A 22,068-nucleotide genomic window follows, 5' to 3' on the forward strand; every position below is an offset into this window, starting at 1 on the left:
TTTGCTTATGTGGTGCTGGGGAATGGAACCCAGGGCCTCATGCATGCAAGGCAAGCGCTCTACCACTGAGCCACCTTCCCAGCCCAACAATATGTATTCTTAAAATAAACTTTAGCACATGAAAAACTTGTCTAAAGCTATTTATTTCCTTGTGAAACTATAATTTTAGAGTCTTCCAATGAATTGTTTCATTATTACTGTTCATAAGATGCTTATTAATGACCTCTCAAAACTCTGATCTCATTTTTTTTTTGCCAGTCCTGGGGCTTGAACTCAAGGCCTGGGCACTGTCCTTTAACTTCTTTTTTGCTCAAGGCTAGCACTCTACGACTTGAGCCACAGCACCACTTCTGGCTTTTTCTTTTTTTTTTTTCTTTTCTTTTTTTTTGTCGGTCATGGGGCTTGAACTCTGGGCCTGGGCACTGTCCCTCAGCTCTTCAGCTCAAGGCGAGCGCTCTACCACTTGAGCTACAGCACCACTTCCGGTTTTCTGGTGATTTATTGGAGATAGGAGTCTCACGGTCTCTCCTGCCCGGGCTGGCTTTGAACCGCGATCCTCAAATCTCAGCCTCCTGAGTAGCTAGGATTACAGGCGTGAGCCACCAGCGCCCGGCTTCTGATCTCATTTTTAAGGTTATAGTTCTTTTTTTTTTTGGTCAGTCATGGGGCTTGAACTCTGGGCCTGGGCGCTGTCCCTGCCCTCTTCAGCTCAAGGTGAGCGCTCTACCGCTTGAGCCACAGCGCCACTTCCGGTTTTCTAGTGGTTCATTGGAGATAAGAGTTTCACAGACTTTCCTGCCCAGGCTGGCTTTGAACCTTGATCCTCAGATCTCAGCCTCCTGAGTAGCTAGGATTACAGGCGTGAGCCACCAGCGCCCAACTAAGGTTATAGTTCTTAAGATCATGATATTCCCATGTATACTATGTGCTAAGCATTTTAGAGTAAGAAAATGTTAAGAATATCTGATTTAGAGAAAGGGCCTTATAGGTTTTTTTTTTCTTTTTTATATCACATATTGTTTATACAGGGTAGATACTATAAAAACTTGGTGTATCATGTTGAGTGTTAGATCATATCACATCATGGCATAAAGACTAGCTCAATCCAGAGGGAAAAATTTAAGTGTTCAGTGTGGGGAAAGTTACTAATTCTATATGACACGTCATTTAAAGTAACTGCACTCTCTGACATTGCTGTGACTAAATGAAGGCTCTCTGTTCATTCTTTATGTGCTGGTGTGTACTTTCCCAAGCCCTGTGCTAGGCTCTATGCAGTAAAGATGGACAAGATAAAACCCTGCTTCTGTGACTACCCAGTACTGGTGGAGTCAGCCAATCAGCTTATCCGTGTTCTCGACTGGCCTATGGTGATATAGTTGGCTTAGATGTGAGAGGCATGAAGGACTGTCAGAAGCATCCCAGAGGGACAGGGAATGAGAAAAGGAGGCATTACGCATCTCAGGTGGCACAGAACAGTGGCAGGGATAGGAGCAGATAATTTAGGAATCTGTAAACTCTTCAGCAAGGCTCAGGCACAGATTGTGTGTTCAAGGAGGCAGATTCCACAACAAGGCCTTTTTGGTCAGTGGCAATCAGTCAGTAACTATAATTGTTCTTACCTGGGACAGATATAGGGTCATCGGATGCAATTCAACGTGGAGCAAAAGAGTCTCTTTTTGAAGACGGGTAAAAAAAGAAAGGGCAGGCTGAGTTGCTTTCCTCTGAGACACAGGCAACAGGGGATAGAGATTTGTAATATTCATCTTCCCCATCCAGCACTTTGATTTGGCTGCAGCCAAGAAAAGAGGAGAGTTTTCAACAGAAAAACAAACCAATGCTATAGTCACCAGTAGGACAGTGAGATTTGTGGTAGCGGTTGGCGCAAGGTTGGGGCTGTGACAACACACGTGCCTCTCCCCCTCCCAGGACAACCTCCTTCCCACGCCCCCAACACACACACACCTCAAGAAGTCCCTGGGTCTGAGCTATGAAGCCTTCCAACTCGAGGTCACACACTGATAATGGCTCCACTTCAGTAGTGTCTGGAATTTGTTGTCATACTGCAATCTGGTTTATATGACTCAATTCTCTGTCTCCATCGGTTTCCTCTAGATCACAAAGTTCCATTCCTGTTCTACATTACACCAGCTCTCAAACTAGCACCAGTGATCTTCATGGCTGTTCTCGATGGAGATGCTAATCAAATGCTTCATAAATTCCTGCTCTCCTCTCTCTCACACTAGAAGGAAGTTTCCCTTCATGTTTTAATCCCCTCCCCCCAGTAAGATAACATTCAGGAAGTAGCTCATTTGCACTTCCCAAAGTCCTCTTATTTGTGGAAGGATAGTTGCATACAACTAACTCCACATCTTCAGTTAGGAAGGAAGTACAATTCTGAGAAATAACTAGCCCTCAGGTGATAATTTCAGTCTTTCCGGACAGAATAGATTCAAGTTTTGTATACTTGCAACTATGAAAAGGAGTTTCCAATGTCAACAATAGTGGCACTATCCGGATGGAATATTTTTAGAAGCCTCGCTGGAAAGTTTTGCAATTTTCTGTGATATCACAAAGGACCCCTTCTGTTTACAGTTGCTTAGAACTAAGAAGACAGATATTTACCCAAGTTTTCTTGGCTTCCTCTTGCTCCCTTGATATTCTAGAGTTCCCTGTGGAGAAAGCCAAGAACACACAGTCAAAGCAGAGCAGCAAGTCGTTAATTTTTAATTCAAAGTGATTTTGTGTTGAATGCAAGCAGATGCTGATAATATCAGAAGTCACAGCATAATTTTTTTGATCAAAGGGCTCAAGTGAGCCTGATGAAGCATGCATCTTGCTCGTCTTTGATAAACCACATCAATTATTCACCGTGAAGGCAGACATCCTGACATGAAAGCAACAGATAAAGAGCCTAAGCACATGTTCACGACGGAGAGCATAAGAGAGCGGGGGGTGGGGCTGGAGGGGCTGGAACAGGTATTAATAACAGAATTATTAACTGGAAACAAAGCTAGCGAAACAGCTTTATTGCCACTTTGAACTCACATTTAACTGGTTATAGTACATGGTGTCCTCAGGGCTACTCAACATTTTGGGTTGCTGACATCGTCGGCGAGGTGGTCGCTGCTTCTGTGCAAGACCATCTTCTGAACCTGTAACCAACCACACAGTACAAACTTGACTGGAAGCCATTCTGAGGGCTTCAAACATTAAATGAGAAATGGCTCTGCACATAAATACAGAAATGGTGTCCCTTTTCAATTTTCAGTCTAGGTGTTTTGCTAATCTCTCTCTCTCTCTCTCTCTCTCTCTCTCTCTCTCTCTCTCTCTCTCTCTCTCTCTCTCTCTCACACACACACACACACACACACACACACACACACAGAGGAATTACTGAGTGTAAACAAGGGTTCCATCTGTACGTTAGCCTCACACTTCTGATCTGAATCAGCAACCCAGAGTGACAGGAAGCAAATTGGTTTGTCTGCCCTGTCGAGGTAGAAGCTGGGGGTCAGCCCACGCAGGGCAATGCCTTTAGTGGGATAACTCTGTTAGGATAACCAAGGCAATCTGGGATGGTTTGTGCCACATCCTACAGCGAGTTCAAAGACATCTGGAGCACACACACTCTTGCTGAGATGAGAAGCAAATCTGCTGGTGGGATACCGTTTTGGGGGGAAATGACTTGTGCTAGTATTTACGGAAATACTTTGAACAATATCACTGGTCCATGCCCCCTCTGGAGGAGTCATAAAAGAGGAGAGGAAAGAAGGACTGCACAATTGCATGGCATAGGCTCTTCTTGCTAGTCTTCTTTCAGAACCCTGGACCAAGAATGCACGGGAAATTAAGAAACTATGTGGCAGACCCATTCATGATTCATTTCCCTTCTAAGCAAATGATTTTTGTGGAATCTACAGTTCTTTGGCTATTTATCTGAATCAAGACTTAGAAGTTCTAACTTCTTGGCCACACACACACAACTGCCATGGAGTACTTACTCTCCACAGTATAAGGAAGAACATATTATTTTTATTATTCATAAAAAGGAGTTGGAAATTTCTATTTGAGATCACATGTTAATTTCAATAGAGATTTCCACTATTGAAGCAAATCCGGGGGAATTTTTTTTCCTCTTACATTTAACATGCTTCTTTTACAAATGAAAATATTTGTCATCAATATAGAAATATGAAACATATACATATTACTGGGATACGAAGTGAAGTTTCCACACACATAGATTGTATAATGTTTATTGGGTTAAACAGAGCCATTTCTTTAAACATTTATCATTTCTTTATGCTTAAAGTATTTAATTTAACAAGGTCCCTTTTGTGCCGTTAGCTAGAACTAACTTAATCTAGGAGAAACCCTGTCTCCTTCCTCCTCCTATCCTCTCTGGACCCTGGCATCCATTCCAGTCTGAACTTCCATGTATAAATGAGACCACGTGGTACTTGTCTTTCTCTGCCTGGCTTATTCCACTTGGGATAATGGTATCTAGTCTCATCCGCATTGTGAAAAGGATTTCACTCTTTGTTATTATGGATGAAGAGCATTTCATGGTACATATGTAACACACTCTCTTTATCCACTCATCAGGTAGTAAGACTCTTGGGTGATTTCCACCTCTTAATTATTATGAACAGGTATCTTTTCAGTATAGTAATTTGTTTCCTTTGGATATATGCCTTTTAGTGGAATTACTCTATTATATGGCAATTTTATTATTCTTTTTGAAAAACTTCCATACTGTTTTCCATAATGGCCATATTAATTGGGTATTCCTACCTACTGTGTGCAAAGGTTCTCTCCTCTCCTCTCCTTCCTTCACTCTCTTCCTTTCTCTTTCTCTCCTTCCTTCCCTCCCTCCCTCCCTCCTTCCCTCCCTTCCTTCCTTCCTTCCTTCCTTCCTTCCTTCCTTCCTTCCTTCCTTCCTTCCTTCCTTCCTTCCTTCCTTCCTCTTTCTCTCTTTTTCCTTTTCCCTTTTTCTCTTTGTCTTTCTTTCTGTTTTTTTTTTTTTTTTTTTTTGTCAGTTGTGGGGCTTGAACTCTGGGCCTGGGCGCTGTCTCTGAGCTCTTCAGCTCAAGGTGAGTGCTCTACCACTTGAGCTACAGTGCCACTTCCAGTTTTCTGGAGGTTTATTGGAGATAAGAGTCTCACAGACCTTCCTGCCTGGGCTGGCTTTGAACTGAGATACTCAGATCTCAGCCTCCTGAGTAGCTAGGATTATAGGCATGAGCCACTGGCACCCAGGCTCCCTTCCTTCCTTCCTTCCTTCCTTCCTTCCTTCCTTCCTTCCTTCCTTCCTTCCTTCCTTCCTCTTTATCTCTCTTTTCCCTCTCTCCTTCCCTCTCTCCCTCCCTCCCTCCCTTCCTTCTTTCCTTCCTTCCTTCCTTCCTTCCTTCCTTCCTTCCTTCCTTCCTTCCTTCCTTCCTTCTTTCTTTCTTTCTTTCTTTCTTTCTTTCTTTCTTTCTTTCTTTCTTTCTTTCTTTCTTTCTTCCTCTTTATCTCTCTTTTCCCTCTCTCCCTCCTTTTCTCCCTCCCTCCCTCCCTCCCTCCCTCCCTCCCTTCCTTCCTACCTTCCTTCCTTCCTTCCTTCCTCTCTGTCTTTTCCTCTCTTCTCTTCTCCATTTTCTCTTTTCTTTCTTTCTCCTTTGTGCCAGTTCTGGGGCTTGAACTCATGGTCAGGGCACTGAACTTCATTTTGATCAAGGCTTGTGCATTACCACTTGAGCCACAGCTCCACTTCCATTTTTTTTGGAGAAGATTATTAGAGATAAGAGTCTTAGAGACTTTATAGACTTTACTTATTTTATTGTGGGCTTGCTTCCAACCATGATCCTCAGATCTCAGCCTCCTGATTACAGGTATGAGCCACTGGTGCCCAGCTAATGTTTCCCATTTCTCTACATCCTCACCTTGTATTTCAAAGAAGAGCCATTCTATGATGGGAGAGTGATGTCTCTTTGGGCTTTTGATTTTCATTTCTCTGATGATTAGTGGTGATAAGCCTTATTTTCGTATAGCACTGGCCATTTCTATGTCTCCTTGAAGAAATGTCTAGTTAAGTCTATTGTCCATTTGTATAATCAGGTTACTTTGGACTATTTAGCTTTTTAAGTTCCTTCTATATTTTGGCTATTACCCCTTGTCAGATGGATGGTTTGCAAAATTTTTCTCTTATTCTGTGTGTTGTCTTTTCCTTTGTTGATTGCTACCTTACTGAGCAGATACATTTTAGTTTGATAAAATAGAATTCATCTTTCGTTGCTTTTGTTTCTTGTGCTTTGGGTCTTACTTAAAACAAAAATTGTCCTGCTGGGGCTAGTTTTGAACTGTGATCCTCAGATTGCAGAATTTTGAGTAGCTAGGATTATAGGCATGAGCCAACAGTGCTCAGCTATGTCTATTTTTTAAAATTTAATTTAATTTATTGTGAAGGTGATATAAAGAGGGGTTACAGGTATGAGTACATTTCTTGTTGAACATTGTTACTTCTTCCTTTGTTTTCTCCCACTTACCCTCCCCCTTTCCCTCCCCCCTTATCTATTTTTTTTTTAAGTTATCCACATTTTATTTATTTTATTTTTTGGGGTCTGGTTGTGGGGCCTGAACTCTGGGCCTGGGCACTGTCCCTCAGCTTTTCAGCTCAAGGCTAGTGCTCTACCACTTGAGCCACAGCGCCATTTCTGGCTTTTTTTTTTTTGCTTATGTGGTGCTGAGGAATTGAACCCAGGCATGCAAGGCAAGCGCTCTACCACTGAGCCACCTTCCCAGCCCCCCCTTATCTATGTTTTGATGAGACCAATGTCAGACTTTAGAAGCTTGCTTATTATCATTTTTTAAAAAAAGAGACACCAAGGCCCATAAGTGTTGAATGGCTCATCTCAAATCAATGGCAAGGCTTAGATCTCTTAGTTCTGATTCTTGCAAATATTTATGTACACACACACACACATACACACTTAAGAAACTTTTTAAACGTTAAAAGACTAGGTAGAAATATTAATTGGCATAGTAAAATGGAGAGTTTCAATAGCTTTCACAGACATTCCTTTGTCAGGAACATGGCAAAGCCCAGGTTTGTTGTACTGGCCTTGTTTGGAAAAGTTGAGATGGGCCCTTCTGGTGTTTCTAACACATGTCCTTCCTGTTTGCAATGTTCATACCCTGCAATATGATAGGATGTGAGGTTTTTGAAGCCCTGTATGCTCTCTCCTTTTTAGATGAATGAACAGAAGCAACTAGAGGTCAGGTGGCCAGGGTGAACATGTACTAGCTCTGACATCTGCTCTCCCTTAGATGTTCTAGTATTGCAGGAATTCTAGTCATGGCAACTTAGAAGACTGAGCTGAAATAGCTTGTGGGTTCAGCTAGAGTTCATCCCAGTTCAGCTGGACTTTTTGCAATGTTTACACTTAAGCAGAGACACTTACTTATATTCTCTCAAGCTAATGTGAGATGTACTTACAAACTTACTGTCCATGGGCTGGTATTCTTTAGATTCATAGAACTGCTTAAGCTATTAGATAGAATTTTTAAAAATCAATTTTAACATTTCTCCCATAAGTTAAAAGAAAAACTACTGGTGTTCAATCATACAAAATCTATGTGATACTAGAATCTGACATAACTGGTAGCCTAATTTCACACTGAAGTTTCAATTTTTAGTAAGCTTGATATTCCCATAGATTGCCATGAGTTATGCTTGTCATCCATATATGAGACTGGAAGTGATCAAGTCATAATTGAAAAAAGAATTGCTATTTAGTCAATTTTACTTTGCTATCAATATAAAATACAGGTTGTATCCAGACACTATAAATTTCTCCTATATATAAGGCACTTTGCTAGGTATGGTGAGGAAACCAAAGAGAAATAAAATGAAGTCCCTACTGTCAATCCAAAAGAGGCCCTGAGTCTTCAAAGGCTAAATGACTTGTTGAAGGAGGAAAGCTATTGCTGCTGGATTGAACTTATTATTTTTTTTCAAACAATGCTAAGTCCTTTTCTCAGTATGATTCTTATTTCTCATATCTCACAATAAATTTCAGGTGAGTTATATAAAGATTTTAAACATTCCCATAAAAACTCTAGAAAGAAATGATGACTATCTCCAATTTGGAAGAAGATACAAGAATAGATTTGATTATTAAAGCAAAATATTCTAAATGATGGATAGCAACAAAACTAAGGTAAAAAGAAGTATAACAGAAAGGTAAAAACAATTAAACATATATGTTCAGAAAAGTCTAAATCCATAATGTGATAGACTGAAGTGAGAGAGACCAAAAATTATTAATAATAGTACTCTATACCTGCAGCTTTTATATCCATGGATTGCAAACGCACACGTACATATATTACAAATAGTATACAAGCAATATGTGTATATATGTTATATATACATTATGCATACACATACTTACATACACATATAATATTTAAAATATATGGATACACATTTTATATACATCTGTACATGTATGTATTGATACATACAAGTATATACAGCTATGCAAGTACATTTAAAAACATGACCTGTGAATGTCAATCACATACTACTAAGCTGCATCCTCAGTGCCCAATAATATTTGAAAAAAAGTATATGTGTACTAAACATATATAGACTTCTTTCTCTGCTCATTATTCCCTAAAAAATCTGTTATAACAACTATTTATAGAGAATTTATATAGTATTAATTATTATAAGTAATTATAAGTTATCTAGAGATGAGTTGAAGTATATAGGAGGATTTGAAAATACTTTGGCACTTTATGTAAGTGAATGGCGAATCCTAGATTTTGGCATCCTGCAGACAGAGTAGGCCCTCAGGTCTCAGTGGCAGTCAATAACAAGACTTAAGCAACTTACACACCTTCATACAAGTCTCTAAACTGAAGCACACTTCCCAGTTTGTAATGCATAGATGGATACCTCTGTATAGAGCATTTAAAAGGTATATGTTGTCACAAATAACAACCTGTATTTCACATAGGTCTTTCTGTTTTTCAAGAGCACCTACCAACTTTTGATTTCATATTTGAGACCTTCAACATATCCTTTTCCTCTGAAGTTCAGAATCTAACAATTGGAGCTGATCTGTTAGAAAAGGGAAATCTGGAGAGGTCTTCTGGCACACTAGGAAACACACACCTCTCATTTGTTGAGCCAGATGTCTCCCACTGTGTGGCTAGCTGCACATTTGTTTGGCCATAAGTGAGAGACAAATACTGAATCCAATTGATTCAGTAAATAACTTCAAACAATGGGTTTGGAAGTTTAACATTCCTTTTCTGTACCGAGAAAACATGTAATTCTATGTCAGAGTTACCAGATAAACATAGGATTCCTAGTTAAATTTAGTAATAGCCAATACTTTCTTAGTCAAACCACGTTCCAAGTCATACACACATTATCTATCTATCTATCTATCTATCTATCTATCTATCTATCTATCTATCTATCTATCTATCTATCTATCTATCTATCTATCTATCCATCTATCTATCTATCTATCTATCTATCTATCTATCTATCTATCATCTATCTATAGTTGGTACTGGGACTTAACCTCAGGGTCTTATGTTCTCACTTGCCTTTTTCAAGGTGAGTGCTCTACCAATTGAGCCACAACCTTTTGGTAGCTAGTTGGAGATAAGAATCTCATGGAATTTTCTGTACAAACTGCCTTTGAATCTTGCAACTCAGATCTCACCCTCCTGAGTGGCTAGGATTACAGACATGAACTACCAGCATCTGACCCAACTGTATTTAAGACATTAAAGAATTACTGGTGGTTTTTCTGAAATTCAAATTCAAATCTACACCTGTGTATAGTGTCTTTATATTTGTTAAATCCACCAACTTTAGTTCTTTTACATCTTAATGTTCTCCCTTAGGACCTCAAACGCTGAGGAAGAAAATGAGTTCCTCAAGTCCATTTGTTACCGATGGCTGTGAGTGCCATAGTGACCTCTAAAACTGAAGGTGTCACCTTTCATCATCACCTGCTACTGATGAGCTAGCACTGGTCAAGTTTCCTTTCAGGACTGTGGGTGTAGAAGGCCAACCACAAAGGAGGGCAGGATGGTGGTAAGGCCACCCACATTTTCTGGCTTGGTGAGGCAGTATGGATTCCTGGTCCCTGAGGAAAGCAGTAAACAGGGATGCTTGGATGAAAGGGAGCCAATGCCATGGCAAGTCCTGGCTCCTCCTTCCCATGAGCCGGGGGGGGGGGGTGGTGGTGGTGGTGGTAGGCATGGCTATTTCTGAGCAGCATGACTGCTCATCTGATGGATGAGGCATTCCCAGGGTTCCTTGCTACATAAAGCTTCTTCCTGAAGCAAACAGAGCATTCAGCGTTCTAGATTTACAGATGGCAAATCTCTTAGGGGGTTACCAGATACACCCGTGGGATAGTTAAACAGGATTACAGTTATACAATTAATTTACAGAGCTCTGCCAACTCTGTGCAGAAAGTGTGGTGCCTCCATCTCTGACTGAAGTACTCAGGGCATTTGAAAGTGTCAGGAGCCCTGCTGTCAGCTGGACAACCCTTTTTCCCAAGGTGAGTTGACAATGCCAAATGATTACTTTTGAGATAAGGTTTTATTTTCTGCCTAGGCATCCTCTGAAACTGCTACCTAGTTAATTTAGGCTTCCATCATCGCTGGGATGAAGGACAGGCACACCATCACATTCAGGTTCTTCCACTGAGACGAGTCTCTTGGATTTGTCTGCCCAGAATGGTCTTGAGCCACAATTCTTCCCATCTCAGCCCCAAGTAGGTAGGATTATAAGAATGAGCCACCAAGGCCTGGCTTGTGATACATATTCTTTTTTTTTTTTTGTCAGTTGTGGGGCTTGAACTCTGGGCCTGAGTGTTGTCCCTCAGCTCTTCAGCTCAAGGTTAGCGCTCTACCACTTGAGCTACAGCGCCACTTCCGGTTTTCTGGTGGTTTATTGGAGATAAGAGTCTCACGGACTTTCCTGCCCAAGCTGGCTTTGAACCGTGATCCTCAGATCTCAGCCTCCTCAGTAGCTAGGATTACAGGTGTGAGCCACCAGCACCGGGCTACATATTCTTTTACTAATAACTTGCTCAAAAGTTTTCCTCTCACCAAATGTAACTTCAGAGGGAACCAAGGAGTTCACCAGAATTCTGTAAAACATGCACACTCACATATACACAGAAGGAGAGTTTTTCTCCTGGGGTGCATGTAATTCAGATCTTGCTTTCTAAGATGAAAGGAAAGATACAAATTTTCCCAGTTGCCATGTTATGTCATGAAGAATATTCTTCAAAATTGCAAGATTGCTACAAAGAAAACAACCCTGAGTTAAATTAGTGCCTGTGGAAGATGCTAGAGTTTTCAGTTGCCTATGTGACATTTTCTACTTATAAGTTATAGAGGTGGTAAAACCTTTCTTAAGGCCTTGTTGAGTTTATACTCAACAAAGAAACAAAGAATAAGCGAATGAGTGACTAGTGATTATTCACCTTTCATGGTAGAAGCTCTTCCCTCGATATGGCTCTCTTTGGTTCTTAGACTGTGAATTGGGATGTTGTGGTCAAGGATTTTAATAGGAAGAGGGCTTTTCTCCTCTTGGAAATCTGTAGTCTGTCAAGAAGGAGGATGAAAGGAACCTTTCAAAACAAAGCTTATTATTGTTTTTGTTTTCTTTTTCTCAAAGTCCATTCTGTACTTTTCTGGTTCATTTTTTAAAGTAAAAATACTAATCACTTATCTGTGTTATAGCCCCCATTTAACAATAAACTCATAAATAATTTCCATGCTATTAGCATGCATAATACTGTGTTTTTCCTTACAGCAATAAATGAACATGAGGCTCAAACAAGTTAAGTGGTGAGAAGGTCAATCTTTTTGGCTTTCTGTTCCCCTTCTCATAATATACAAGTTTCTTATTTGTCTCTCAGGGACAGTCTGAATGCTAGAACTCCTCTCCTCCACTCCCTTCCCCCACTACTTCTCCCTTTCTCTCCTCTCTTTCCTCATTCCTCCTCTCCACTCTCTTCCTCTCCTTTCTTCCTCTTTCTTTTTTCTATTTCTCTCTTTCTCTTTTTCTCTTTCTCTTTCCTTCCTTCCCTTACCTTCCTTCTTTCCTTCCTTTTCTCCCTATTTTCTTACCTCATCTTTCTGCATGCTGGGGTTACAAGCATATACTTCCACACTTGGCTTTAAATAACATAATCTCTAATGGGAAGGGTGTGTTATTCATTTTATGGGTGAACCATGATTTGGGATATAGAAGTTATTTCCAGTATTTTTCTTTAATGCTTTGAGGAACATACTCATAGTTTGGTCTTTGATGGACCTTTATTATTTCTTTAGATTTCTAAAAGTAGAACTATTGGCTAATAAGTACATATACTTAAAATATGATTTGCTTTTCTAATTGTCATCTAGAAAGTGGATAGCAAAACTCTTCTATCTCCTGTACCTACAGCGACCTATTTTTAGCAGCCTTCAGCATGGGACAGATCTTAGAAGTCGAACAATTCAAAATGTGCAAAAGTAGCACCTTATTCATGGTTTTACCTATTTTTCACTGATTACTTGAGTGTGAATGCCCCACCATGCCATGTTTATTACTCACTGGTGTTTCTAGGTTCCCTTTGAACTAGATCAGCAGCAGTTCGTAGTCTGAGCTGAGGTGTGTAGAACTGGCTGTGTCCCGTGTGGTAAATGATAGATGAGTGGTTCCATTGGCTAAGGAGGATGAATATGTCTGTTTTTTAAAATTAACATGTTGCAGGGAACTATAACTTAAACTTGATGATTCATCAAAAATTTTTCATGCCATTCCAAATCACCTGTACTATTTTTTAAATTTCTTTGTACCCCAACAAATTTCTTTCTTTTCTTTTCTTGTTTTTTAGTTAAATACATTTCTTTGAAAAGTGAAACCTTAGGGCAGACATGCTTGGTGCAAGCCTGTAATACTAGATACTCTGGAGGCTAAGGCCAGGAAGATAGTGGGTCTAGGCCAGCCTAGACAAAAAGTTCACAAGGCTTTCATCTCAACCAATAAAAGCTTTGGGTTGGTGGTGTGTGCTTGTTATTCCAGCTACACAGGAAGTGTAAATACAAAGGTTGTGGTCTAGGCCATCTGAAACATATATGTGAGACCCTATTTGAAAAGGAAAGTAGATAGTATCTGGGGCCTGGCTCAAGTGGTTGAGCATCTGCCTAGCAAATACAAGGCCCTGATTTCAAAGAAAAAAAGAAACTTTATTCACCATTGTAAATGGAAAACCAATGTTATTTGGCATAGATCACTCATATAGTAAATAAAGTGAAATAAAATAATATCACCATGCCTAAGCTAGACTCTGTTCCCTACAGTAGGTTCTGAACTTCTTAAAAGATTTTTCAATAACAAAAGTGATCAAACATGAATGGGTATTAAGATGTTAGCAACACTGACTTTCCCCTATGTTTCTGTAAATTGGTTTGTGTATGGGGACTTGATTCAAGTTCTATTTCTTTTTTTTACTTAGGACATTTTTGTTAATAAAGATTAAATAAAAATTTAATTGACTGCCATCTATTTTGCTTATAGGAACATCTTGATCAAGTAGCTATCACTATAGATCTCTGCCATCAGATTATTCTTATTAGTTGTTCACATAGTAGACATTCCCATGTTGTCCTTGGTGCTGTCACTAGACCTTTGTTCCTACTAGGATCCAGTTATCCCCATTGCAGTTAAAGTTTCCAGATTCCACTGTGATTCTTTTTTTCTTTTCTTTTCTGTTTTTTTTTTGGCTGGACATGGGGCTTGAACTCTGGGCCTGGGCGCTGTCCCTCAGCTCTCCAGCTCAAGGCCAGCACTCTACCACTTGAGCCACAATGCCACTTCTGGTTGTCTGGTAGTTTATTGGAGATAAGAGTTTCATGGATTTTCCTGCCTGGGCTGGCTTTGAACCATGATCCTCAGATCTCAGCCTCCTAAGTAGCTAGATCACAGGTATGAGCCACCAGCACCCTGCTCACTGCTGTGATTCTTGACCACAGCAGTACTCTAAGTTGAGGGTATTCCCCTCACAATCTAATATTCCCAGTCCTGGTAAGTCCATGTCCTCTGATCAGCCCTCGTATGGGTGAGCAGTCCTTACATGATAAATCAAGTCTAATACTTCAATTATGCCAAGACTTTGGGCAATTTTCTTTATAATTAATATACCCAGCACTTACAACTTTCAACTTTCATGTGGCTCACTTTTTGGTCCATGATTCAGTGAACAACCAAATGATTAGATTTCTTCTAATGCTACAATATTGAATCTCTAGTTAGTAGGCTCATATCAATACATTTATGATCCTTCTAGCATCATTACACCATTAATATTCATTCCTACACTGTTTCTCTGGGCATTTGTCTGTGTATCTTGAGAAAATCCTGCAGTTGTTTTGGAGTGCCACTCAACTCCTCAATGGTCATACTTTTGAGTGGCTACTGGGACTTAGGTCTTGTTATGGGTCTAGAAGGGAAGAGAAGTAGTGGGGTGGGACTGAGGAGAGCTAGCAGAGTTCTGTAAAGAGCCACAACCTCTTTCTTCACCTCTTTGCCACGAACGGCTTTGTTAGTCTTGATTTGATCTGGGCGTTGACATTTCCTTCTTAATGTAATCCAATCTAATTATATAGTCTAAGTACAACCTTGAAAAAACAATTTTGTCTAATTAAAAAAGGCTATGTGTAGTTTATTGCTATCGATTCTCTGTAATTTCTCTTCTTTAAACATTTCTCCTTAAAGTAATATTAGGCACATAAATTGAGATTTTTTTAAGAGGAGTACTTTCTTTCAAGTTCAGTGTTATTTATTGTCACACTCACACATCATCTAAAACCTACTCAAAGATTTTTGAGAGACATGAGTGCTATGGGAGAACAAAAGAACTTTGGAGTAAAAAAAACCATGGGTATGAACCCCTTATTAGAAGCCTGAACTCAGTGGTGGTAACCCCACTTTGTAGGGTTGTGGTGACTCTAACAGTTGGCACAGGAAGAGAGAGAGGGATCTGGTGTGTAACAGAAGCTGATGAAGTGTGTTAATTCCTGTTATCCTGGAGCGGCTCTCTATTCTGGCTGTGCATTAAAGTCATCGGAAGGACTTTAAAATAATATACATACCTGACCTCACCTCTGAGGCCCTCATTCAGTTGATCAAGCTTAAGGCTCTGGCATTGTTATTGCTTAAAACCATTTTAATTTGTAACTAGAGTTGGAAAAAAAAACAGATTCAACCCTTTCTTCATAGTCTAGAGTAATTTTTTTTTCCAGATTATCTGTACTGACATTTTGAAAATCTGGCATAGGCTCAGAGAAGTTTCAATTGAGCAAAAAGAATTCTGGAAAGGAAAACTCCTGATAGGACTCCAGGTACCACCAAGGCATTTGCTTGTGCTGGGAACTGCATCAAATAACTGGAGCACAAAGCAGACTCAAGGGCTCCTGATCACCCTGGACACTGCGGGGAGAGGGGGGGAAACAACAAAAAACCATGTCTTTCATTCCAAGGGAAGTTTTTGCTGAGCGTCAAAATGTTATCTCTGGTTTCCAGAGGTATGATGCTGTCCAGAGCTCTTCTGGAGGTTGATGTAATAATCAAATGACAAAGCTAAAAATCCACTTGACCTAGTGAGAGTCTCTGCAAAGCAAAATGTAAACGCAGGGCAAAAACCAGTTCAGTCTCAAGAGAGTTTACTATTGGTGCTCTTGTAATGGGACTCAGAATATCTGCATCATGTCAAATCTGTCTGTTTTTTGGCGTTTTCACATTGCTTATTCTCAGGCCTCCCCAGGTCCCCTTCCATTAGGGAAGTGAGGCCTTGACAATGACTGTTCTTTTTCAGTCACATGGGGGGCGGGAGGGGCAGGTATTAAGGTGAGATAATCACCCAAACTGTACTGCCTTTTGGAAATGTCATCAGAAAAACTCTGCCACCTTCCTGTAATGGGCAGTGGACCCACAATGCCAGGCAGGTGTCAATTCTGGAGCTCCTAATGAGATGCAGATCACCCGAGGAGCTATTCAGAGCTGGGGGACAATGTTCTGGGTAAAAGCCAATAAAAATTGAATGGGTGAATCTCCTTGAGGACTGGACCATCACTTTAAATGTTATGGATAGCACCAGATAGCGCTGGTTCACTTAAACTGGTTATGATGAGGTCTTTAGCTCCCTCGGGTACTGGTCTTGAAACCCTCAGTCCTGACTGGAGCAAAAGGCCAGTCAGCTATCAGCAGTCCTAAGCATACACAGTTCAAGTTCTCACTCTTATTTGTACATAACCTTGAGTGAATCCTTTATTGTTTAGGACAGTAAGATTAGAAGGATTTTTTCTTTTACTTTTTTTTGGATGCTATCTTGAATTATTCTCCTTGGAGTTGGCCTCAGACTGTGATCCTCCTACCTCTGCTTCCCAAGTAGGTGGGATTACAGTCATGCACTATCATAACCAACTTGAGATGAGATTGGATGGTGGTATGACAAATTACACATGTTATCACCTAGAGATTCTGAGGCACTGTCCTTGGAGTCTCATTCCTTCCCAGGTCCTGACAGAGGTCTTTGGTTAGTGGTCAGTGTGAAAGTAGGAATGGGACAGGAGTCCTTAGCCAAGAGATTCTTAAATATCCCTTCCAACTCTGAGTTGCTGTAAGTGCAGAGTAATAGCCCCTTAATAACCTTTGTGGGGTTTCATCTGTGAAAGGGATAGAAATGATTCTGACTTGTTGGAACTTAAAGACAACCAATCAAAATGCATTAAACTTTGGAGAAAAAGTTCTCCATCAACGCACCTGAATTTATTATAACAGCAGCTGCTGGCACCCAGAGCAATGCTGCCCATGGAGGGCTTGCCTGAGCCCCTTCCCAGGTCATTTGGTTACTGACTGGCTGAGAGACCTCCTTATAATTGTAACCACTCATCCTTTGTCTGCCATGAGCAAAACCTGCCGTGTACAGGTTAATGCTGCACAAATGTACAAACACCCACCAAAGCCACAAGGTCTAAACCATTTTACACACTAGTATGAATGATGTGGTTTGGGGATATTATACACTCAGATGGCAATTGATCAGAAATAGAAGAGCATGTGCAAATAAACCAACACAGAATCAAATCACAGGTGCACTTTTCACTTTGCCTTCATGCGAAGCAAAAGCAAAATCAACAAATTATATTAGTGGTAAACATTCCATTATCATGTGGTGATTTTTTTCAGTCTTGTGGTTTTTTTTTTTTTTTTTTTTTTGTGGGTCATGGGACTTGAACTCTGGGCCTGGGCGCTGTCCCTCAGCTTTTCAGCTCAAGGCGAGCGCTCTACCACTTGAGCTACAACACCACTTCCGGTTTTCTGGTGGTTTATTGGAGATAGGAGTCTCACGGTCTCTCCTGCCCGGGATGGCTTTGAACCGTGATCCTCAGATCTCAGCCTCCTGAGTAGCTAGGATTACAGGCGTGAGCCACCAGCGCCCGGCTTCAGTCTTGTTTTTTAAAAGAGCCAAAGAAGTAGTTGTGTTTGGACTATGCTATCTTGGGCTAAATTTTGAAACAAATCTCCTCCATTCACTGTTAAGAAAATTTTATTTGGATCAGAAAAATTGAGGGTGGGGTTGAAAGAGAGGGGGAAGAGCTAGGAGAGGGTAGCACTGAGCAAGGTGCTCTGTAGTTACCAACTTCCATGTTGAATGGAAACTCCTTTGGACAACTGCTTAAAGATAATTTTAAAAAAATAAAAAAAATTTCGTTTGGTCCAACTCTTTAAGTAAACACTTAAAGAGCAGAGTACAAATCATTCAAACAAGAACTTGTACATTTGTTCCAATTTGTTTAAGAATCTTCTCCAATAAAAATGTAGATTTGATTTCTGCAAAACTGAACTACTGAGGTTCTTTGCCTTGTTTTCTTACAATCTGATAGGAAATAATTGAAGTCCATTATGGAATCAACATCATGCTGGCCCCTTGTGCCCTCCTTGCCCAGAGGTAGTTGTAGAGTTCCAGTGGACTCTGGATTCTCAAAAATAAATGTCAGAAACGTGTGTGTGTGTGTGTGTGTGTGTGTGTGTGTGTGTGTGTGTGTGTGTTGGCCCTGAGGCTTGAACTCAAACTCAAAGCCTAGGCACTGTCCCTGAGTCTTTTGCCCAAGGCTAGCACTCTACCACTCAAGCCACAGCTCTACTTCTGTCTTTTTTTTTGGAGTGGTTAATTGGAGATATGAGTCTGGGCTGGCTTTGAACCTCAGATCTCAGTATCCTAGCTAGGATTACAGGCCTGTGTTACTAACTGATGCCTGGCTTGTTATTAGCTTTTATTCCCCTCTCAAGTCTCCATTTCACTGGATCACCTCCCTGATCAATATGGTTGTAGCACACTTTACCATGTCACAAAAACCAGCAGAACTTAAGTGAAAGAAATGTTTGCAGTTGTTCCTAGCATCCACAAAAATGGTGTCTCCCATACTGGACAAGAAAATTTCTTGACAAGAAAATTAATCATCGCTTCCCCTCAGGCTTCCTTGCTATGAATTCATATACTGACACATACACACTACTCCAGACACAAAGTCTGACCAGACCAAAAGGTGGTTCCAATGCAATTTAATTTTTGCATTTCCAAATGAGTATATTTTAGGATGTTCTCAGTCCTTGGCTGCTGAAGGAAACATTCTTTCAGGGACTTGAGGTCTTGGCGATGTCAAATAAGATATGAGCAAGCGGAAATTCAGTAACATGTATCTGGCAAGGTAGAGAAAATCATATTAACATGAGCTCTGTACTGGAGTGATCTTGGACATCAGTGTTGGTGCTGGGAAATGGGCCACAGAGAGGGTGGCAGACCCTGGCTGACTTGGCACCTTTCCACTTCCAGCTCCCACAGCCCCTCGTCCTGCATGAGATGAGGACCCAGCAGAGAGGGGTTAAGTGGGTTGAGAAGCCAGTCCGGCAGGGGTCATTGGCAATCAAGGACCAGTATTAAACGGCAGCGGGAGACTAAGGGCTTGGCTCCAGGCACCATCTGGAAGGAAAGAGGCTGTGGAAGCTGGATTTAAAAAACACCTCCCCCCCCCCCCAAAAAAAAAAACCCTACCAAAACAAAAGCATTTCATGAAGTCCTTTCTTGGAAATGCAAACATGAATAGTTATATTATTTCTAAACCAAGTGGGAAGATTCTTTTCCCATTGAAAAGAATCTTCCATGGAAAGATTGCTTTCCAAGTGGGCTATTTTTAGAGTAGGGCCAGCCAGCCACATTTCCAGGTCAATCCCTGGACATGATGGACCAGTTATTGGCACTTGGGTTTGGGGGCTGGCCCAGGAAACTCCTTCCAACTCTTTGATAGTGGCTAGTGATCTACACACACACACACACACACACACACACACACACACACACACACACACACACACACACACACACACACACACACACACACACACACACACACACACACACACTGACTGGACTGTGTGGGGCCTGAAGTATGGGGCAGAGCTCATTTCAAATAACACATTTAATGATATTTCCTCTACTACAATACAATCTGGGTCTAAAAGGAAAAAAAAAGAGCCAGATTTACTTGGGCTGGGTCCAAGTGGATCATTTAAAATGTAACTTTTGACGTAGTAAAGGTTTAAAAACAAGTTGGAACCCACTTCTTCAGGTACAAGGAGACGGCAGTCAGAGGTGTCCAATATTACATGTATCTATCTGGCCACTGGCTTGGTTTACATTATTAATTAAAGTGCTTTTCCTTTTTTCTTTTAGACTTTTGGCTCCCCCGTCCTTCCCTTTTATCTACAAATATGTAAGAAGAAAAAATGTTTAAAAATACAGAGTTTTCTTTGATTACAAATGGTTAGACATAGGGAACAAAAGTGCCAGCTTGTTGGGTTTGGCTTGAGAAGGGAAAAGGGAAGGTGAGAGAGAGATGGAGGGGTGAGTCTAACCAAGATACATTGTAATTTCACACAGATAAATCAAAGTGAAACGCCCTTGTACAGCTAATTGATGTTAATAAAATGTTTTTATTTTTGTTTTTTTTGGATCCAGTCGAGGGGCCTGAACTCTGGGCCTGGGCGCTGTCCCTCAGCTCTTCAGCTCAAGGCTAGCGCTCTACCACTTGAGCCACAGCACCACTTCCAGCTTTTTTCTTTTTGCTTATGTGGTGCTGAGGAATCGAAACCCAGGGCCTCATGCATGCAAGGCAAGCGCTCTACCACTGAGCCACCTTCCCAGCCCCAATAAAATGTTTTTTATAGAAATATAATTAAAATGTTTTTAAAAAGTGAATAAAAGGTGCCAGTGGTTCACACCTGTATCCTAGCTACTCAGGAGGCTGAGATCTGAGGATATGGTTCAAAGCCAGGCCAGGGCAAGAAAATCCGTGAAACTCTTATCTCCAATAAACTACTCACAAAACTGGAAGTGGCACTGTGGCTCAAGTGGTAGAGCACTAGCCTTGAACTGAAGAGCTGAAGGACAGTACCCAGACTCAGAGTTCAAGCCCCATGACTGACAAAAAAAAAGTGAATAAAAATGCTTTATCATATGATCGTTCAGATATATTACAATATAGCTGGACACCAGGGCTCATACCTATAATCCTGGCTACTCAGAGGCTGAAGTCTGAGGATCACTGTTCAAAGTCAGCCTGGCAGGAAGTCATGACACTCTTATTTCCAGCGGAAAGTAGAGCTGTGGCTCAAGTGGTAGAACACTATCCTTGAGGACAAAAACTCAGGGACAGCGCCAAGGCCCAGGTCAAAGCCAAAGCCCCAGGACTGGCACAAAAAAACCCAACAAAATAGACATATTACAACATTACTGTAGACAAGTTTCTAGTCTCATTGTGAGAATCATTGATATTTTGGTTGAATTCTTAAGAAGAATTTGCAGTTGGTTTATTTTTGTGTGGTTTTAGCCTCAGTCTTCAGTATACTTTCTGGTATAATATCAAAGCAGTGTAAAGAAAAGGACTCAGGGTTGTTTTGTCCTTAGAAGGGAAAACACTTTTCTGATGTTGCTAAAATTGCCCTCTTGAAGCTTTCACTAAGTTTCTAGATGTCTGGAACACAGGGAATTTATAGGAAAGGCTATAGACACAGATATAAAGCCTCAGATATAGGTTTACTGGAAGGGCTGGTCTAGGCTCAGATTTATGAAAATGTAGGTCTTTTTAGGTTTAGCTTCCACAATAAGAGAAAATATACAATACCTTGGTTTTGAGCTTGCCTTGTCTTACTGAGTATGAAGCTATTCGATTCCATTCATTTTCCTGCAAATGACGTGATATCATTTTTTCCATTTTTATTTATGGCTAAATAATCTTCCACTGTATCTATGCATGCATGTATGCATGTATGTATGTATGTATGTATGTATGTATGTATGTATGTATGTATGTATATGTATATGATTTATTCTTTAGATATATGCCCAGTAGTGGTATTGCATTATAGGGAAAGTCTATTCTAGTTTTTGGAGGAAATTCCATGCTGATTTCCATAATGGTTGTACCAGTTTACATACCCAACGTTTATCAGGGTTCCTTTTTCTCTTAAATCCTTGATGGCATTTGTTGCTTGTTCTCTTTATGGCTGTCATTTTGGCTGGAGTGAAATGGAATCGATGTAGTTTTGATTTGCATTTCCTGTATGTCTAAGGATGTTGATCATTTCTTCATGCATTTATTAGCCATTTGTATTTTTTTCTGAGAACTGTCTGCGTTTTTTTGCCCATTTTGTTATTGGATTATTTGTTCTTTTTTTCCTCCCAGTCCTGGGGCTTGAACTCAGGGCTTGGGCATTGTCCCTGAGCTTCTTTTGCTCAAGGCACAGCATTACTTCTGGATTTTTCTGTTTATGTGGTACCAAGGAATCAAACCCAGGGTTTCATGCATGCTAGGCAAGCACTCAACCACTAAACCACATTCCCAGCCCTGTATTATTTGTTCTTTTGATGTTTACTTTTTTGAGTTCTTTGTAAATTCTGGATATTAATGTTTTATCTGCTGAATAGCTGGTGA

General features: G+C 40.6%; 1 protein-coding gene across 12 annotated transcripts in view; it reads right to left on the reverse strand.

Annotated features, from left to right (window-relative positions):
- Nucleotides 1-22,068, reverse strand: part of Myo3b (myosin IIIB) — a 397,916-nt gene that overhangs the window by 16,030 nt on the left and 359,818 nt on the right. For 11 of the 12 annotated variants that reach the window (XR_011371567.1, XM_070021235.1, XM_070021269.1 and 8 more), the window contains 3 exons: nucleotides 3,046-3,152; nucleotides 2,623-2,669; nucleotides 1,620-1,789 (listed from right to left, as the gene is read on the reverse strand). Coding sequence is in view for 11 of the 12 variants with exons in the window: in XM_070021235.1 (XP_069877336.1) it covers nucleotides 1,651-1,789; nucleotides 2,623-2,669; nucleotides 3,046-3,152 (293 nt within the window). In the remaining variant the exon portion in view is untranslated. Of the gene's footprint in view, nucleotides 1-1,619; nucleotides 1,790-2,622; nucleotides 2,670-3,045; nucleotides 3,153-18,495; nucleotides 18,779-22,068 lie in introns of those variants that run through there. The other variant, XM_070021260.1, reaches the window with a different exon arrangement.

This window comes from Dipodomys merriami, unplaced genomic scaffold (genome assembly GCF_024711535.1).
Source record: "Dipodomys merriami isolate MVZ:Mamm:240054 unplaced genomic scaffold, mDipMer1.0.p SCAF_1, whole genome shotgun sequence".
Classification (NCBI taxonomy): domain Eukaryota; kingdom Metazoa; phylum Chordata; class Mammalia; order Rodentia; family Heteromyidae; genus Dipodomys; species Dipodomys merriami.